This window comes from Urocitellus parryii, chromosome 5, assembly GCF_045843805.1.
Source record: "Urocitellus parryii isolate mUroPar1 chromosome 5, mUroPar1.hap1, whole genome shotgun sequence".
NCBI lineage: Eukaryota > Metazoa > Chordata > Mammalia > Rodentia > Sciuridae > Urocitellus > Urocitellus parryii.
The window spans coordinates 51,572,263-51,592,607 of NC_135535.1; the positions used below are offsets into that span (position 1 = coordinate 51,572,263).

Genomic DNA, 20,345 nt, shown 5'->3' on the forward strand with positions numbered 1-20,345 from the left:
CGGCAATTTAGCAAGGTGCTAAGCAACTCAGTGAGACCCTGTTTCTAGATAAAATACAAAATAGGGCTGGGGATGTGGCTCAGGGTTTGAATGCCCCTGAGTTCAATCCACAGTACCCCTCCCACCAAAATAAATTCTCTGTTCTATTTTTTTTATGAAGAGAAAAAAGAAAAAGTAGAAAACTAACCACAGACTCTCAATGAGCAGCTCTCGTAAAAGGCAAAGTGCTAAGCATCGTCCATGTCCTCAAAGAAATTGCAATACAATTGAGGAAATGAGAGCCATCTTGAATCAAGGCAGAAGATGAGGAAAGCTTTCAAGAGGCACAAATAAAATACCCAGGGAGATGGGAGACGATTTTGCTGAAACTGAGAGAAGTTTCATAAAGGATGACAGCCTCTGAGCTGAACTTCCTGCAGGAAGCTTTATGAAGGCAGAAAGGCAAGACTGTGGAGAGAACAAGGTATGGAGGAGGTGTGTTTCCAGGCATTTCTTTGGGCATGGAAGACAGTTTAACTTGATGAGACTAGGACAAGGGTCAGAGAGAGAGAAATAGGAACTGTGGCTAAAAAGGAAGATCAACACCAAATAGCCAAGATGTTTAGCTGAGTGATTTCTGCTGCTCTAGAGGCAGTGAGAAGCTGTGGAAGTTCCACATGAGGGAGAAGGAATAATCTTTCAGAGTCCTACTTTAGACAGATGATGCTGTCTTCTTCCTTTTTTTTTTTTTTTTTTTTTTTTTTTTTTGGTACCAGAGATATATCCCCAGCCCTTTTTAAAAAATATTTTATTTACAGACAGGGTCTCACTGAGTGGCTTTAGGACCTCACTAAGTTGCTGAGGCTGGCTTTGAACTCGAAATCCTCCTGCCTCAGCCTCCCAAGCACCAGGGTTGCAGGCATAGGCCAGTGCACTCGTCTGATTCTGTAGCATGTACAGAGTCTCATGTTTGGAAAATGCCAGTCATGGACCTGGGACAAAGAACAGAGTTCAGTAAAAGGCACTGTCCTTCAAGAGAGAATGAGCAATGAAATAACAGGCCAGGATGTGTGAGAAGAGTTGGAATCAGAGCATGAAATTAGGGCCAGACAGAACACTTCCTCCTTTAAGACAGACAGGAAGAAATAAAAGGGATGAGAGTACACAGGGACACGGAGGTAAAAGTAAGAATGCTCAAGGGAATTGGATCAAAGGGTCAGATAAATCAGATTGCTGCCTGCCAAGAGCAAGAGAGTCTGAGGAGCTGGAGGAATTTGGAGTGAGCCACAAAATGAACAAAGCCCCTCACCTATCTGCCTGAAATTGTCCCGAGTCTTGGTTTTGTAGCCTGTTGAGTGGTCCTGGCACCTGAAAATGACCATGGGACCCCAACATAAAGGTGAAAGTAGAAGCAGAGAGTAAGGAGGAAAAATCACAAAGAAGTAAGGAAGTCCCCAGGACAACCCTGGATACAGCCTGCCTTTTGTCAGTGGCAAGAGGAAAAAGTAAGAAGAAAAGAAGTGATTGAAAGCACAGGAGGAGAATGAGGACAAAACTTTGTTGCAGACCCTAATGGAAGAAAGAGCACCAACACACCAGCTCTCTTTTCTGAACTTGCTGTCAATTTCAGTGACTTGGTTAACGTGATCTTGAGAGACAGCAAAACATGAAGGAAAATATGCAAACTCTTTAAGACTTTCATGCTGAAATTTATGATTCATGTATAATAACCTGGTTTTAGAAAGTAGAACAATGAAGGTGAAAATGAATCAAAATGCCAATTAGAATAATAATCTTTTTTATCCTAATACCTGCCCCCAAGTAACAATTTTACCTCACAAATATCCCTTTAAGAAGACTAAGAATCAGATTCAGAATAAACACTGGGTGATTTGGGCTATTTTCCCCCCCGATTTATTTTTATTTTGCGCCTAATGTTTCTTAAGCGGCGCAGTTCGAAGGAAAGCCCTAACAAACAGCCATCATTCATTTCTTCCTTCCTCTTGTCACATAAATTCTTATCAAATTAGACACAGACTCTTAATCAACTGAAAAAATTAGACTGACAGCTATCCAAATACATTTCCCATAGACTGCTGCTCTGACACCGGTAGTTACTTTAGCACTGGGTTCCTGCACCCACTCACCTGCATGAGTTCATGGCTTTGCAGAAGGTCATTCTCCAGCATCTCCTGGGTGAGGCGCCCCATGGTGCCATAGAATTCATCTGCTGTTTCACAACATTCTATCTGCCTAGATGAAGAAAGAAGGGGGAAAAGGACTTATTGAGGGCACTCATGCTGTGTAATGGGTACAGATACAAGATGTGCTGCCTCTCACCATCAACCAAGTTAGCAATCAACAGAAATCAAAATCCTGGGACACAATGAATATGAAATAAAGATCAAAGGTACCAAAACCCAGTTGGCCCAGTGGTCTACACCCATCAGACAGGCTACTCCTCTGGGGCTGAGGCAGGAGGATTCTTGAACCCAGGAGTTCAAGACTAGCCTGGGCAACACAGTAAAACCTCATTTAAAAAAAATAGCAATCTAGAGGTACTTGTTCTGGTATGCACTCCCAAAATCCCAGCAACACAGCCCCACTGTGGCTCTTCATGGGTTCCATTTGACACATTCTATATATCAGAACATCCAGCACTGACCAGAAATTATAACCACAGAATTAGGTTCTAAAGAACAATTATCCCCTGCAGAGACTCTGTTGATCTTAATCTACAGTGATAGCATGAATAGGTGGAAACCAAACCACAGTAGAGCTAAAAGTCAAAAAATACAAAAACTTCATTTGCATATTTCATCAGTCCACAAGAACTTTCTGAGCCCTTCTCAGGGAAGGATCTATCACCTGGTAACCTGTGAGACAGGTTGGACTTTCAACTTTCTTCTAAATTGAGGTTGGGGGGGTGAGTAATCCAAGTCAAAGAACACAGGGTATTTCTGTTTTATCTATTATACTGTTCTTTGTACAGTTGGACAGTTCAATTTGCTCACCAACTGGGTGATGTTCATAGAATCATCCAAAAAAAAAAAAAAAATGATGATGGAAAAACCTCAGGCAATCAACAGGGTATTGTGTGGGTTGTTTATGATTGTGTAAGTATATAAATGAAGTAAATACTAAAATATTATTACAAAGATACAGCGTAGGATGTGGGCATAAATGAAAAGTGGTTAAGTTTACCCTGGGGAGTGAGGTGAGGAAGAGAAAAAGTGCTTTGAAAAATGCTCTCCAAGCTGACAAAGAAGAAAAAACATTCTAAAGACACCAATGCAGGAAACAGCAGGCCTATCTGGGGAACTGCAAGTAGCTCCACAAGACCAGGGGACAAATGAATGCACAGCCAGAGGGAGCCAGTGAACATTGAGGCTAGAAGGCTGCAGACATATGATCACAAAGGCCTCATCTGCCAGCTGAATCTCTTCAGGACACAAGTGTTGAAAGGCTTTTAAAAGGGAGTGACGTTGTCCTTGGCAAGGTCAGCCTGGAGGTGGCATGGCAAATGTGGTGCATGACTGGAAACCAGAGAAGACACACCACAATGGGCAATCAATAGAAATCAGTGAGGGAGTGTGCCAAGATGGCGAGCCAGAGGAGAAAGGACACACAAGAGATGCTAGTGCAGATGAACTGATGGTCTACAACTTACAGATTCCAAAAGCACCCCTCAGTGAGTGAAAGGAGGGAATCCCCAGCCACAGAAGCAAGGTGGAAGGAGATGCCCCGTGGATAACCATATGTAAGGCACATACATTGCTCAGGCACACATCAACTGGAGATTACCTTTTATGCTGTTTATGGTTTTTCCAACGAAACTTTTGTGGAGTGGATTATAGGCACTAGAGTCAGAAAGATCCAGGGGTAAATCTCAGCCCTGCTAATCATTAGCTGTGATAGTCTTCTCGCTTGAAATGACAGGGAGGAATAACCCTACCTACTTCACAGCATTATTGGGAGATCTAAATGAGCTAATGTGCTGAATTTGCCTAACATAATGACAGACACTATCAGCACTTGATGATATGTGTTGGTTGCCTTCCCTTGCATGCTCAAAAGATTTTCAATTATGATAAGCAAAAATTCTACCAGGCTGATATATATATGCACCACAAACTATGCATGGGCTATGTGTGGACAGTTGCACACAGTAGCCTCCTGGGGGGATAAGTCTGGCATTGGGAACTCCCTCTGGCACCCCCCCATGCAGGTGAACTCCCTCCTGAAGCTCTGCCAAAGATCCCCCCACACTGCACCTGAGATGGGTGTGACCTGCCAAGAGGTCAATCACCCTGCTGACTGCGAGACATCATGAAGCAAGACTCCACCCTTGCAACCTTATCCCTTCCTTTAATGTACCCGCTTAAATAAACCACCGGAGCCATTTTCTCTTTGTCTAGTTCCAGAACCCATGTAGACTAGATCTATCCGGGGCTTCACATTCTGTAAATATATTCTGAGTATTTGTGCTTTGTTCCTAATTATCTGAGAATGTAAGTTTTAGGGTGGCTTGGACTTCCCTGGTGGAGGAGAGATGGCAAGAGAACCTCTCAAAGAGATGCTGGCCATCATCACCCATATATATATATATGATCATGAAGTTCAGGATATGATATATGTGTATTTACACATATATATATTGCAAACACTCATGAATATTAGCCACTTATTATCAGTAGACTTGCATAATTAAAAGCACAGATTCACATTAGATCGGATAGAGAAAAATGATGGGAGGGAAGGAGAGGAGTAGGGGGGATAGGAAGGGCAGCAGAACAGAATAGACATTATGATTGCTGTATGTATATAGGTGACTCTATGACCAGTGTGATTCTGCAATCTGTAAAGTCAGAAAAATGAGAAATTATACCCCAATGATTCAAATGTATGAATTGCCAAAATCATTGTAATGTCATGTGTAGCTAATAAAAAATAAATAAAATTTTTTAAAAAGCACAGATTCAGGTCCAGGATACTTGGGTTTAAAACCAGAACCTTCCATTTATGAAAAGGGGGACTTTAGGCAATTCACTGAATCCTGTGTCTCAATTCTCACATCAATAAAATGAAGATGATGACAATACATACCTCTACAGGATGATGGTGAAGAATGACTTAGTTAATGTATGTGGAGGACTTGGAACAGTGCCTGTCCATTTCAAACACTCAATGAATATTGGCTCTTACTTGCAGCTATTGTTATTCTGTAAGAGTGACACTGCTGAGATTACCATAGGAATAAATTCCCATCCTCCAGATAATGACTAGATGGACATAAAGCCAGGGCTTCCTCTTTTCTTCCTGCCCCATTATTAAGAAGTCACAAAGGAGAATATCACTGTCCCCCCATACAATAGAGAGCTTTACTATTTTAATACTATCAACCAGTCACCTAGTAACTGGACTGTCACACCCAGAAAAACTCAAAAAGCTTATAACATATAATGTAGATCAAACACACGTGACTACAGAATGAGTTAGATACTGGGAGAAAATGAAAAGCAAACAGTACACTAAATCCCACACAGATGAACTAATTGGCCTACCTGAAAAGTAAAACAAAACACCACACTAAATCCATCAGATTGACTGATTGGCCTACCTGAAAAGCAATGTTCAATAAAACAAAGGCAAAGGAGAGAGCTATGTCATATTTTAAAATACTTGTACATAATAATGATTTTTTTTAAATCCCTGAATTGATAGTTAGTGGATCTTTTTGTCGGGGGAGGAGGATACCAGGGATTGAACTCAAGGGCACTCAACCACTGAGCCACATCCACAGCCCTTTCTAGTATTTTATTTAGTATTTTGCTTAGCACCTCACTGTTGCTAAGACTGACTTCGAACTCACCATCCTCTTGCCTCAGCCTCCTGTACTGCTGGGATTACAGGCATGCGCCACCACGCCTAGATGGTGGAACTTTCTTTGCAAAAAAAAAAAAAAAAAAAAAAAGTGCTGGAAGTCTCCCAGGAAACGAGTTATCATAAATAAAAAGGCTAGTTTAAAAAGGTTTTGAAAAAATACACTGCCAGTGGTGTATAGGTTTTTGACATGTTGTCCATGTCATGGGTAATGTTATGGTTTGGATATCAGGTGTTCCCCAAAAGCTCCTGTGTTGAGCAGGAGGTTAAACAATTAGATTATGAGGGCTGGGGATGTGGCTCAAGCGGTAGCACGCTCGCCTGGCATGCGTGCGGCCCGGGTTCGATCCTCAGCACCACATACAAAGATGTTGTGTCTGCCGAAAACTAAAAAATAAATATTAAAAAAAATCTAAAAAAAAAATAGATTATGAGAGCAGTGACCTATGAGTCCATTCTTATTTGAATACACTAACTGGATGGTAACTGTTGGTAGATGGGGTGTGGCTGGAAGAAGTGAGGCCACTGGGAGCATGTGGGGATTACATCTTGTCCCCCTGACTCTTCATTCTCTCTACTTCTTGGCCACCATGAGCAAAGCAGTTTCCCTCTACAACACCCTCCACCATGATGTTCTGCCTCATCTTGGGCCCAGAGCAATGGAGTTGGCCAACCATGAACTGAATTTCTGAAATTGTGAGTCAAAATAAATTTTTCCCTAAGTTTTTCTTGTAAGCCAGTTTGGTCACAGTGACAAAAAGCTTACTAACATATGTACCCACTCAAGTCATTCATAGCTCTGGGAAAGAAACATTGAAAACTTCTCTGCGTTTTAAGTAAACTGTTAACAGTCTCATCCTAATGTGTCTTCCATTAACCAAAGATTACAATGTTAATGTATTAGTCATAATATATTAGAGCTAAGTGAAACTACCCTATCTTTTTCAGCCCTGCTACTACTAGTAAGGAATGTAAGTAAAATTTATTTGGTAATATGTTTTGGCGGGACCAGATTTAAACACATAAGCAATTTTTCATGAAAAGAAAGGAGTTCCATAGAGTCTACTATTGACTATGTACCAAGCACCCTGTTAGAATCTTCTACAGGTTATCTTATTTAATTTTATCACAGTTCTGAATGGCGAAACAAAATAAATAATAAAGATTCATAAATAATCCAAAGTATTATGTAAGCCAATAAATCCACATGCTCCTCTCCAGATCTTCTACTTTCTCTTCCATCTGAGTTTCTCTCCTTCCTCCAAGAGAATGTCCAGAGGGATGCTGAGGAGAGACTCAGCCAGGACAGGTCCATTGAGGAGGAGGGGAGAATCCTCCTCTTCCCTCTGCCCCGAGCAATCAAGGAGGGGGGCGGGCAGCTGAGATTTCAGGAGCCTAAAGCAATTCAAGAAAGTTCACAACTTTCTCTTCTCCTCACACTATCAATGCTTCACATTCAAAGCACAAAATTGCTTGAGGCTCTCAACATCACAGAATGAAGTAGATGAGGGAAATCACTTACTCTCCCAATTTTGCCCAGATGGCCAGTGACACCCTTAGGATGATCTCCGAACCTTCAAAGAAGACTGAATCCCAGATCTTTAAAACTGTGTGATTAGGGAGACACGTGGCAAAGAGAGTCAGAAACCACTGCATCGTGAAGACATTCGTAAGTGGGGGCTCGTATCCACCTGAAACAAAACAAGCATGCTTAATTCCTTCAAAATTGATGATGTGGGAAATGGACAAACACCCTTCTCAGTCTTCCATGTCCACTCAACTAGGTTCTATTTCTTGACTTATTCCTTCATTCTACATCCTGATTCTTTCTTCCTTTTATTCCTTCCATGCTTCTGGAGGAACGTAGGTGTTTTTAATAAAAATCTCAATCATGTGGGCTTCACACATTCTTTATGATGCTTCAGAAATCTTAACCTAAAACCTAACTGTGGCTCTACCTGTTGTAGGGTGCTGGAAATTAAGAAGAAAGTTTCCTCACCAAAAACAAAACAAAAATAAAGGATTTTAGCCTCTCAAAAGCAAAAAGGCATCAGATTTTCAGAATCTTATAAAGCACACTTTTACTCAAATGTGGCCAAAAAGAATAAACTTGTTTATTATAATTTATCTGTCTGCTTCTTAAATTATGTACACAATTCTCAGCAAGCTAGCTGGAAAATCCCAAAATATTTGAAGACTAAACAACATTGAATTTAAATACATTTTGAACTAAACTATATATAGTTTTAAAGAAAGATCTGGGGTTCCATCCATTTTGAAATTCTAAATTTACTAAAAACAGTACTTCCACTTCTTGTGATATCATAAGCATATATTTTATTGAAATATAACTCAGACATTTAGACTGACCTTCCCTCCCAGTTACAGTCAGTATGCACAATTACTCAAGTGTAAGCAAAAAAGAGATCTGTTTTCCTGCACCCATTTTCTTCCTCCTTACCTATGAACAAACATTTGCTCAAAGATTAGAACCAGAGGTTATTCCTCATTAGCCAAGTGCCACGAAAGGGAAAACATGTAGCTCAGTAAAACGTGTCTGACTGCAGGACAGGCAAAACCAGTCTAAGCAGAAGCATTGTGAAACTCACGCAAGTATACAGTTACGCTGTGCACCAAATTAAATACAGATCATTTAAATAGACTAGGAGAAAAAACTTAGACACCCAGCTGTCACTAAAATATCACAGTGTATTTTAATCAAAGATTAGATCCTCAAAATCCTTTAATATGCTCCAAGACTTAAATGTGTGGGTCCGACTAACCCACAAATGCATGATCTACAACAGGAACCAGGAGCCAAGTCCAGGAAACAGCAAAACAAAACATTCTTTCCGGTATCAGGGCACAGACAATAGGTGTAATTGCAGCAACTTCAACCAGGTACTGCTGAGGGCTGATGAGGCCACTAGATGGCAGCAGCTCCGGGAACTGCACTTTCATAGCCTCAATGGTTCTCCAAAGCCAGCTTGTGCTAAATGGTACCTGAAGCTCAGCTTTAAAGAACTCCGACAGGTTTGGTGCCAGTGTAGAGCACTTTAGACAATAAGACACATACACCATTCTTCATCTAGAGTACAATATATCCCGTTAGTTTCTGATCTGGTACCAAGGGGATGTTAGGCTCTCAGCCTGTTTTCTACCCATGACCAGCTAGAGGCTTAACACATGACCCTATATATTTATTTTCAGTTTTGTTTTTGTTCTCTGGGAATCTATTTCATTGCACCAAACTCTTACAACAGAAATACCTGGAAGGGCTGGGGTTGTAGCTCTGTGGTAGAGCACTTGCCTAGCACTTGTGAGGCATTGGGTTCAATCCTCAGCACCACATATATAAAAATAAATAAATAAATAAATAAATAAATAAAATGAAGGTATTGTGTCTATTTACAAAAAAAAATTAAAAAACAAAGAGATACCCAGAAACCTGCATTTCCATTCAATGTTAGTTCATGTATAGAGTGGAATCTCACAAGCCAAATATTTTTCAAGGTTTAATAGCAATGAAACATCACAACCTCCACTTTCTTTGTTTGCAGTTCTCTGAAGAGTATCCAGGTGCTGGGATAATTCAGGGAGTTTCATTCTCAAGAGGTCTCTGAAGACAGCCATATCCACAGACAATGCCCGGAGATTATTGACAAAATAGCTTTCAGGAAGTACCTTATCAATCAGGTAAATCATAATCTAAAGAAAAAGATAAAGAATAATACAGCTTCATAACAACCAAAATCCTAACATGTCCAAAATTAAAAGAATATAATTCAACTAGATAAAATGCAATTAGCCAAAGCAAACTCTCCTTTAAATGTGTCAGTACCAATTTTTCAAGGCTCACTTACACCCGGTGTAAGGAGAAGGCGGCATAATTATCTAAGTAACTTAGACCCAAATTCTGCGGCCCTCTGAAATTCCTAGATGGGCCACCAGACCCCATAAGCAGCTGTGATCACACAACTCCCAGCTTCACTGAGGAATGAGAGAGCACAGGCTTCATCAGCCACCAGCAGGAGCCTCAGCATGGAATCCTGGATATGAGTAGTTTACGACGTCAATACGAAACCCAAGAGATGGCCTATCATAAAACACCCACGCTGAGGTGGCCCTGAGATTCACTTTCCAATTACCTGGGTTATTACAGCAACTGATGTTGGTTTTTGACTACTTTCCTCTCCCAGGAGAATGCAACCAAGTTTTGTTTGAACAAATGGGACTGTTTTAAACCCACGTTTCTTTCATAAGATCATCACCTGATTTCTTCAAATTACAATCTTCATTCTTGAGTTTTATACTTGTATTATCTTTTCTCAAGTGTTAAGAACCACTAGATCTAGTAACACAAAAACAAGTTCTGGGGGCTGGGATTGTGGCTCAGTGGTAGAGCATTCACCTAGCATATGTGAGGCCCTGGGTTCAATCCTCAGCACCATATAAAAATAAATAAAATAAAGGTATTGTGTCCAACTACAACTAAAAAATTAATATTAAAAAAAAACACAAGTTCTGTCCTTCAATCCCTAGTCCTTTCCCTGTCTGCTTTTATAGTCCATAAAAGACCAGATCATTCCCAGAGCACCAGAAAAACAAAATTAAGAACAAAATCATAGCTGGGTCTGTATGCAGGCGGAAAAGTGCTGTCTCACATTTTTTATCTTCAGGATACCACAAAACTCTATTTTCAAAAAAAATAAAGTGATAGTTAAAAATAGATCTACCTCTGATCAATAGAGATCTCCCTATCTATCTTCCAGCCCTGCCATGGGACCATTTTCCCCTTATTCCTGGCTTATACTTTCTAATTTTAGATTATGGTTTTGTATGATTCTTGAGAAAGCCCTCTGAGGTTTTTGATCCACAAGCCTAGGGAGACTTCTTATGTCAGCACAGAATGTACTAGGTAAATGTATCATTGCCTGGGAAACAGGAGCTCGGCAAGACAAGGAGTACATTCAGTCCACATGGAGGAAGAGGTCCCAGATGGGAAAGAGCAGACTCCCAGCAGGGTAGAGCACCCCGGTAGGCACCTAGCACTCCATGGATCTGGAGAAAGGGGATTTATAGGAACAGAAAGGCAAATTTAAAGGTAATGGTCTGGGGGTTATTATCCTTTTCACCTAAGGAGAAGTTATATAGTACTGAGAAAAGCACTCAAGTCATTATTAAGAAATTATGATCCCATCAAAATTATGAGAATAAGAAAAGATATTTCTTCAATTATTCTAGTAATTCTTATAATAAAATTCTCAGTATAAAGTCATCTCAAAGCCTGGTGTTAAGACAAAAGAAACAGCTCACTACCAAATTTCAAAGACCAAATCATATATCTTAAAAAAATAAATAAATGAGATAAATAATGAGAGGGCTTCAAATTTTTGACAAATATTTAGAAACAAAATAATGACTGGGCTGGGGTTGTTGCTCAATGGTAGAGTGCTTGCCTCACATGTGTGAACACTGGGTTCAATTCTCAGTACCACATATTAATTAATACAATAAAGTCCTTTGACAACTAAAAAACATTTTTAAAAATCTAATAATAATTACTAGCAAAAGACAGTTCTGGAAATTAGAAAAAAGTTGTTCACCTATTTTTACTAAACTATGAATTTCCCTAATAATTTCAACTTGCTAATGCCAAAATGGCTGCTAAAAAAACACAGACACTGATATTTTTCTTGGCATCAGAAGTGCTTCTTCATCAACCCAACTTTCCTCTGCATATTAAATATCTAATCACAAGATCTACACATTCCTAAACAATGATGATATATGTCATCTCATTCCATGGGGCTTATTTTCTTGGGGACAGAAATAAAAATATTCAGTTTCTCTGCTTTGTCCAATCCATCTTTTTATGTGAATTTTAGTTTCTCCGGTACCACTGAGTCCTTTCATGAGTTGATTGGCAATGTATACTCCTTTTCCCAAACTTCTCCAGCTCTCTGACCTGAATCACTTATTCCAACTTTTTAACAGAACAATTTTCATTTCATAGTCATACAAATTTGTATGTATCTGGAAAAAATACTAACAGCGATAGAATGAGTAAATAAAATTGTTTCTTAATTAAAAATGTCTTAAATTCACATATTTAATTTGTCACTGTCCACCCCACTTCCTCACCCCCACCTATTTGATTAAACAAGTCATTTCAAAGCTATTTCCTTAAATACATGAATGGAAAAAATGAGCAGGTGAACACACACTTAGATCATGTCCGGCTGGGTTTATAATTAAGTCCACTGTGATGTGTATAAACCTAGGAGGAACATGTGCTTATTTTTCCATATCACACAAGTCAGTGATAGAGAATGTCACTGAGATATTCACCACAGTCAAACACAAGAGTTGGTGATTCTGCAATCTGTATTTGGGGTAAAAATGGGAGTTCATAACCAACTTGAATGTAATGTATGAAACATGATATGTCAAGAGCTTTGTAATGTTATGAACAACCAATAAAAAAAAAAAAGAGTAGGTAGGGTTGGGGAGATGTTTTGAATACAGAGAACAAGCCTCCATCTAATATATCACAAACACTACAATCAGCAGCTGCTTAAATGTTCAAATATGAATTGGCAACCCACATTGCCCTAAGCAATGAAGGCAGTGGCCATCCTCCACATTTGCAAGGCTTCATTTCTCATGAAGACTATTTCTGGTGACACATGACTCACATTCAGATCCATAAACTTACATTGTTAGTGTTTTATCTCAAGTTGTTTCCAGAATTGTGTCTAACTAATAAAGGTCCTACACACCAAAGATTAAAAGGTAATGATATATTTCACTTCCATGACCTTTCTCCAAACACCTTCCATAGATACACTCAGCCCACCTCCTCTATATCTCGCTCCAAATATGAAAGAGCAAAGGAACCAAATAAGTCAATTCAACCAGAATTAAAGATAACTGGCATGGTAGGCAGTTATAAAATGACCCCCAGTAACCTCCACCTCGTGGTAGTCTTCCCCTTAAATACGAGCTAGACCTGGTGACTGCTTCCTAGGAACAGAATATGGAAAAACAATGGATGTCACTTCTGATATTTGGCTACAAATCTGTAACTTGAACTTCTCTGCCTCACTTGCTTTTATTCTCTTGCTCTCTCAAGGATGCCAGGAACCAAGTGGTAGGGTGGAGGGGCTTACATGGCAAGGAAATAAAAGAGGCCTCCAGTCAATAGCCAGAGACCCTCAGTTCAACAGCCTGTGAGGAATTAAGTCTTGCCAACAACCACATGAACAAACTTGATGAATGCTCCCCCCCACCGGTCCCCCACCCCCCACCCCCGTCAAGCCTTCAAATAAGAACATAACCACCAACAGTTTAAATGCCACAATGATATGACCTTGAGTCAGCTAAGCTGTGCCCAGATTTCTGACTCAAAGAAACCATAAGGTAATACATACTAGCTGTCTTAAGCAGCTAATTGTTACACAAACATGATAATTAACACAATTAATATTTAAATTGCCTTTAACATATAATGGCTTATAAGTGAGACTAGAAAATAATCACCCTCACAGTCAGCAGCTACGTGAGTCACTTGACAGGGCTTTAACCTGGAGAAAATGCTAACCTAGGTCATTACCAAAGTATGGAAAACACCTTGGAAAAGGGAGAGGCATCAGGGAAGAGAATTATACCTCCAGTTTTCTCCTGTAAGAGAATTCCAGTTCCCTCCATCAGTGACACTTACTTTCAATGCATCCCCTTCATTGCCTTCCATAACTTCCAGAATTAGCGCCGCCAGGATGTTAAAGCCTTGGCAGTACCCGACATTCTTGTTCCATCGGGCATAGGCCAGCAGCACCCGCTTCAGCACAACCCTGTCCTGCTCAGCCTCTTGGCCACAGTAAGAACTGCAGCCTGTACGGTGAAGATCCTAAAAAATAGAGGGAGCAATATTATTAAAATATCTGCTAATGCTCCCTCACAAGGAATATACATTTTGTTATTTGTCTCACCATTAAATAGTTCAAAATATCAACATGGATTTTTAACTTTTTTTAAATGCATATGTAACTTATACATATAGGCCAAAACATGTTTTTTAAGTTTTCTCTTTCAAATGTTTTCTAATACACTGTCTGTGCAAGGGGAAGATCAGTCAGGCAAATTTTCTACTTAGAGAGTTCCCAGAATTAACATAAAAAAATAACTCAATTAACAAAAATGACATTATAATTTCACATAAATTGATAGTTTATTTTTTAAATGGGCATCAGTCACATATATACACAGATACATAAATATGTGTGTAGATATATGTACATGTGTATACATATATATTTTAAAAATTTATAAATAAATGTATATGTATATAAAATATATATTAAAAAAAAAAAAAGCCAGGGCTGGGGTTGTAGCTCAGTGGTAGAGCACTTGCCTAGGATATGTGAGGCACTGAGTTCAGTTCTCAGCACCACATGCAAATAAATTAATTAAATAAAATGTCCATCAACAACTAAAAAAATATTTTTAAAAAATAGCCATTTCAACATATTTATGATAGAGGCTCACAGTCCCTCTTAAAAAATATGGTATAATATTTAGCTACCAAAACACTAAATAATATTAGGGAGTAAATCAAAATAGAAAAAAGTTTATATTATAGAAAGAAAAATCATTCTATCCAAATCATTTTATAAATTTGTGTAAGGACAGAAACATTTGTTCTGCATTAATATGTAATGAGAGCAATATCTACAATTTAATTACCAAGCAGAGACTCTGATTTTCAGCAGCTGAAGTCATTTTATTGACATAGCATTTGCTTCATTGGGAAAAAAGAACAGATCCCCTTAATAACATGTTTATTATAAAATGTGCACTCTCTTAGTTCACAAGCTAAACAGAAAGAAAATATTTCAAATATGAAATGTTTATCTCAGTGAAACATATTCTGAAATTTCAAATAGACAGTTGAAATGTGGATAATGCAAAGGTTTTTAATATGCAACGTGAAATGCCATAATTTTTTATCATTTGTCTGAAACAGATCAAGTTAGGTTAGAAAGTTGCTCACTTCAGTTAGTACTTCCTCCTTTAAAAAATATACTCAAATATGCCAAAACATTAGCTATCTTGTAGCAGCCAAAAATTAGATGAAACAACCATCCTTTTAAAATCCCAGCTTAGTATCACACTGTAATGCACTCATAAAAAAAATCAAAAAGCATGTGCTAGAGCCTTATATAAGAGGATTATTCTGGAATCGAGTAGAATCAGCATCCTGATGCTTTGAGCACCAGGCTCTACTGCAATAACACAGGTAGGTGAACCACAGCTGCCTCTACAGCTTGCTTCAACCTGTAACCATCGGACTTAAAGTAGACCCATCAGTCAACTCTAACTATCTCTATAAATTAACAGTTAAGAAACTATCAAAGACCCTAATAAGAGCCAAATGATTCTACAATGAAATATATCTAACTTTAAGTTTCTCCAATCAGTGTCTTTTATGTAAAACTCAGTTTAGCAAAGCACTAACCTATAGTAGAGGGGAAAAATTAAAAAAGGAATTTCAATCTCCTATCATGTGATGAAGATAAACAAATTGAATATGAGTGGAAGCTCATTCATTCACAAGCATTTTCTTCTTACCAGCAACATTTAAATTGATGAAAATAAGGCATAGTTGAGTTTCCCCATTAAAAAAAAAAAAAGCTGTTAACTAATAAAACAAAGACGCAGAAAATACAAAGACATTTGGACCAAAGGTAGAGACCATTTGATCCTCTATCTAGGAAACATTTGGCTCTTAGAGTCTTTTTTCTACATTAGAACTACAGGCCAAGTGCAGGGGCATTACCTTGACTATCTGAATTCCCATCGAATCATCATCAGGATTACTCCTTTCATTGAAAGTGAAACGCATGGTTTTATCCCAGTCAATGGCTATACTGTGCAAATAATGATCTGCCAAGGTCAACCAAACCTAAAATATTGCATAAATAAAAAAGGTTGCTAAAGTAGAATATGTAATTTCACTTTTGTTAGAAAATAGTTACTGCATCCGACAAGAACATGGGAACCGTTCCTAATCCAGATAAAGCTTGTACGTCAAGATCTGTAACAACTTCATCAAAATTTTTGCTGTACTGAATTGCCACCTTAGAATCCTTTCATTTTTCTCTTTCAGTAACTATTTGTAAAGTTCCTACCATGTGTCAAGTAACAATCCAAGCATTAGAAATACTATTAAGAAAACAAGCCATGAGTTTTTTGGAATTTTATTTCAGTTCATTAGATTCGCTGCATTTTCTTGTTTTACTTGGCTCTAAGTTGCTTTCATGCTTGGGCAAAACCCACTTGGCCACTCATGTTGGTGGGGCCTTTTTTCATCATGGAGGCCTCTGCCTTTAAATCATCCCTCCCACACACATAAAACTAACAGATGGGCTCCCATAATGAAGAACTTTTTTAAAAGAGTCATTGGATATTTTTACTCCTTTGTCTTACCCAGAAAATCTGCTTCTACAAAATGCATTTCATAATGCCACTTTTAATATTTATTCTGAGGAACTTTCAATGTTCAAATTCTAGGAGTATTAAAACTAGGTTTATAAATTAATATCCTAAGAACACATTTCAGGTTTTGGTATTTTAACTTGATTTTGCAGGAACAGCATTGATTAGTATTTCCAACCAGACTTATAAGCATCAGAATCATATGTCCAAATGCACATTTGATACCTTCAAGTTAGATATCTAATAGGCATCTCAACTTTAATAGATCCCAAACCAAACATCTAATCCCCCACCAACCCAACTCTACATACAATCATAAAGTATTGCACCCCTAATCCTCCCATCTATATAAACAGTAACTCTCTACCTTTCCAGTCACTCAGGCCAAAATCTTAAAGTCCTCCTGGACACACCTTTCATAGGTTATATTCAGCCCACTTGGAATTCATATTCAAAATATATATCTAGAATTTGACCCTCCTCTCCATCTCCACTGCCCCAACCTAAATCATCTATTGCTTGAATTACTGTGAGTCTCCAACTGATCTCCCTGCTTCTGCCCTTGGCTCTCATATTCTCAAGTTAGCCACCAGATCCGTCCCTTTGAAACGTAATTCAGATTATGTTACTCCCCTACTCAAACTTCCCATTTCACACTGAGCAAAAAACCCAAGACCAACCAGAGTGTACCACCTTTCTGTTACCTCTAAGACTCTCTCCCCATCTCACTTTGTCCTTTGTGCTCCACCCCACCCCTCTGCTTGGATTGAATCAGGTGAGATACTCTCACCTAAGGTCATTTGCACCGGCTCTTCCCTTAGCCTGGAGTATACTCCCTCAGGTAGCTACATCTCTGAATTCTCCACTCCTTCAGGGCCCTACTCACGCATTACTTTGCTATTTAAAATTCCACCTCCTTACCCCTATTCTCCCACACTCTCCTTATTTCTTTCTGTGCTTTATTTTTATCCACAGCACTTGTCACCATCTGACATACTTTATATTTTATTCATTGTAAGCTCCTCAGGACAAAAACTTCAGTCTGCTGTTGTTTGCACTGTTGCATCCCTAGCACCTAGAACAGTACGTGACACAGAATGGATAATCAATAACTGCTTACTGCGTGCATAAATAATGAAGCAATAAGTATTAAATTACTAAATCTAGAATATACTTTTGGACATTCCAGAGGTTTTGAAGGACAGAATGACAGTCTTTCTGTATTTTAGCCTTGCAAATCCACCTTACCTTTCTTCTCCATTCCTTTGGTATCCCTGTTGATAGTCTGGCTACAGCCTTGAGAGCATCATACCACTAGGAATAAAGAAGAGCTATCAGGGAAGTAATAATACCAACCTGGGTAAGCAATTTCAACCTTTTCTCCATCTTGACATACACAGAGTATGATACAATTAGTACAGCACACTAGGATAAATAAAGCTTCTTGCAGCTGGCAGTTATGGGTCTGGGGATAAGACTGCCCCCAAAACCCACACCTATGGTATTCTAAACACATCTTTGACTCATTTGCAGTAAACAAACAACAATTGGGAAACTCAAAAACCAAAACATGTGCCCGGCATAGTGGTGCATGCCTGAAATCCCAGCCGGAGGCTGAGGCAGGAGGACTGTGAGTTCAAAGTCAGCCTCACCAACTTACTGAGGCCTGAGGCCCTATGCAACTCAGCAAGACCCTATCTATAGACAAAATACTAAAAATGGCTGGGGATGCGGCTCTGTGGTTAATCACTCCTGGGTTCAATCCCTGGTAACAAAATATATGTTGTGAGATATATATATATATATATATATATATATATATATATATATATATATATATACACACACACACACACACACACACATACACACACACAAATAAGTATATATATCAAAACATGTACTATGAGTTCAGAATAATAAATATTTGGTTATTAAAACTTTTTCAGGGCTAGGGTTGTGGCTCAGCAGTAGAGCACTTGCCTAGCATGTGTGAGGCACTGGGTTCAATCCTCAGCTGCACATATAAATAAAATAAAGCTAAAAAAATTTTCACAATTTTACCATTTATAGAAAGTGCAAAACTGGCCAGACATGATGGCACAGTCCTGTAATCCCATTAGCTCAGAAGACTGGAGCAGGAGCATCACAAGTTCAAAGCCAGCCTCAGTAACTTAGCAAGACTCTGTCCCCAAATAAAATATAAAAAAGAGCTGGGATGTGGCTCAGTGGTTAAGTGCCCCTGTGTTCAATACCCAGTGCCCCAAAAAAAGAAAATGCAAAAATTGTCATGTGTAGCTTCAAAAGTTATTTTACTTGAAACCGAGGGTTAAAAAAAAAAAAAACTCTGACATCTTCCTATGCATATCAAAGTACATGCTAATATTCAAACTTTGAGACTATATCTCAATGTTCCCTACTAGTACTCCCAAACAAGAGTATATTCAAAGCAAAAATGAAGTTACCTGCTGAAAACCATTTTGACCTAAAGATGGCTCAAGAGTGAACTTCAATTTTGTATCAACTCCTAAAAGAAAAATACGTAAATCATTGTTATTCATGGAAACTATGACAAATCATATCAAAAATATGAATAAAACCTTGATTCTACTGAATAACTGTTTAAATTTTTAAAACCAGATATTATTACTAAATTTTAGCCAATTTTGTTAAAATAAAAAGCAAATGTATTCATTATTAAAACAGGAAGATACCATATGGCAATAGAATAGAGCTTATCACCTGGGATGGTAATTTCCACAGCTACCTGGAATAGTGCCAAAACAAAACAAAACCTGGCGCCACAGGACCAGAGTTACACACACCTCCATTCAACCTTGGTTCTCACACTCAAACCAACTGCTTCACCTGTCTCAACCTCAATTCCTTTATCTTTAAAATTAGAACAATAATGTCTATCTCAGGACTGTTGTGATAGCTAACTGTAAATCTCCAGGTACAGTGTAATCAATATTAATGAAAGGTAGGAAGATAATTCTCTACTTAGAGTTTGTAAGTTTCAAGGACGCTTGAATGGACTAAGATTATTAAGATAACTTTAGTGGAATATCCAAAGCTATAAAATAATATTATGGGGCTGTGGATGTAGTTCAGTGGTAGAGCGCTTACAAGGCATGGCCAAAGCCCTGGGTTCAATCCCCAGCACGGGAACAAAGAAGAAGAAAAAAAATACACACATATATGTCATTGCCTTTCCTTTTGATCCATTATAACAATTCTGTTTGGAGATTTTTATATTTTTAAACATTTATTTTTTAGTTATAATTGGACACAATACCTTTGTTTTATTTATTTATTTTTAAGTGGTGCTAAGGCTCGAACCTAGGGCCTCACACATGCTTAGGCAAGTGCTCTAACGCTGAGCCACAACCCCAGACTGATGGAGATTTTTATATTTTTTAAATTCTGTCTTAATGGACTTATTCATTGAAGATAAAACATTATGTATATTAAATTAAAAACTACAAACTAAACACATAATTGAACTCTAATCCCAAATAATCAACAACTTTAGATAATCTTCTTTGATAGAAATTCCAAATATATGGAACAGAAGAATATAAATTGGAAAGGATATAAAGGTCTTCATTCAAAATTCTGTATTAGAATTATGTATTGTTATTAAAATGAAATTACATGTTTAAATTCTATAAAAATAAAATCATATCTTAAAATACTATAAATCCTCTTTCTACAATTTCAAAATCAAGTACATGATCTTTTAAATCACTTTTTAAAAGACTTATTGTTTGTAATGCATTCCACTGTCATGTATAAATTTTAAAAAATAATAATAATAAAGACATTGCTTTTAAGTCCAAGAAATACCAAACATTATCAATAACATTCAGTTTTACAAATTACAGAAATCAAATTATATTTTGCCTACAAGTTATTGGTTGCAGGTTAGGCATGTTGAAAATCTATACATTTTCAATGCTGAGGGGTGGTATGAACAGGAACAA

At 38.1% G+C, this 20,345-nt stretch overlaps 1 protein-coding gene across 3 annotated transcripts in view; it reads right to left on the bottom strand.

Moving 5' to 3' along the window:
* Tbc1d30 (TBC1 domain family member 30) overlaps window positions 1-20,345 on the bottom strand; it is an 83,770-nt gene that overhangs the window by 16,842 nt on the left and 46,583 nt on the right. For all 3 annotated transcript variants that reach the window (XM_026392973.2, XM_026392975.1, XM_026392974.2), the window contains 7 exons: window positions 18,825-18,886; window positions 17,608-17,673; window positions 15,701-15,826; window positions 13,586-13,771; window positions 9,402-9,570; window positions 7,385-7,553; window positions 2,127-2,232 (listed from right to left, as the gene is read on the bottom strand). In XM_026392973.2, the coding sequence (XP_026248758.2) occupies window positions 2,127-2,232; window positions 7,385-7,553; window positions 9,402-9,570; window positions 13,586-13,771; window positions 15,701-15,826; window positions 17,608-17,673; window positions 18,825-18,886 (884 nt within the window). The remainder of the gene's footprint in view (window positions 1-2,126; window positions 2,233-7,384; window positions 7,554-9,401; window positions 9,571-13,585; window positions 13,772-15,700; window positions 15,827-17,607; window positions 17,674-18,824; window positions 18,887-20,345) is intronic.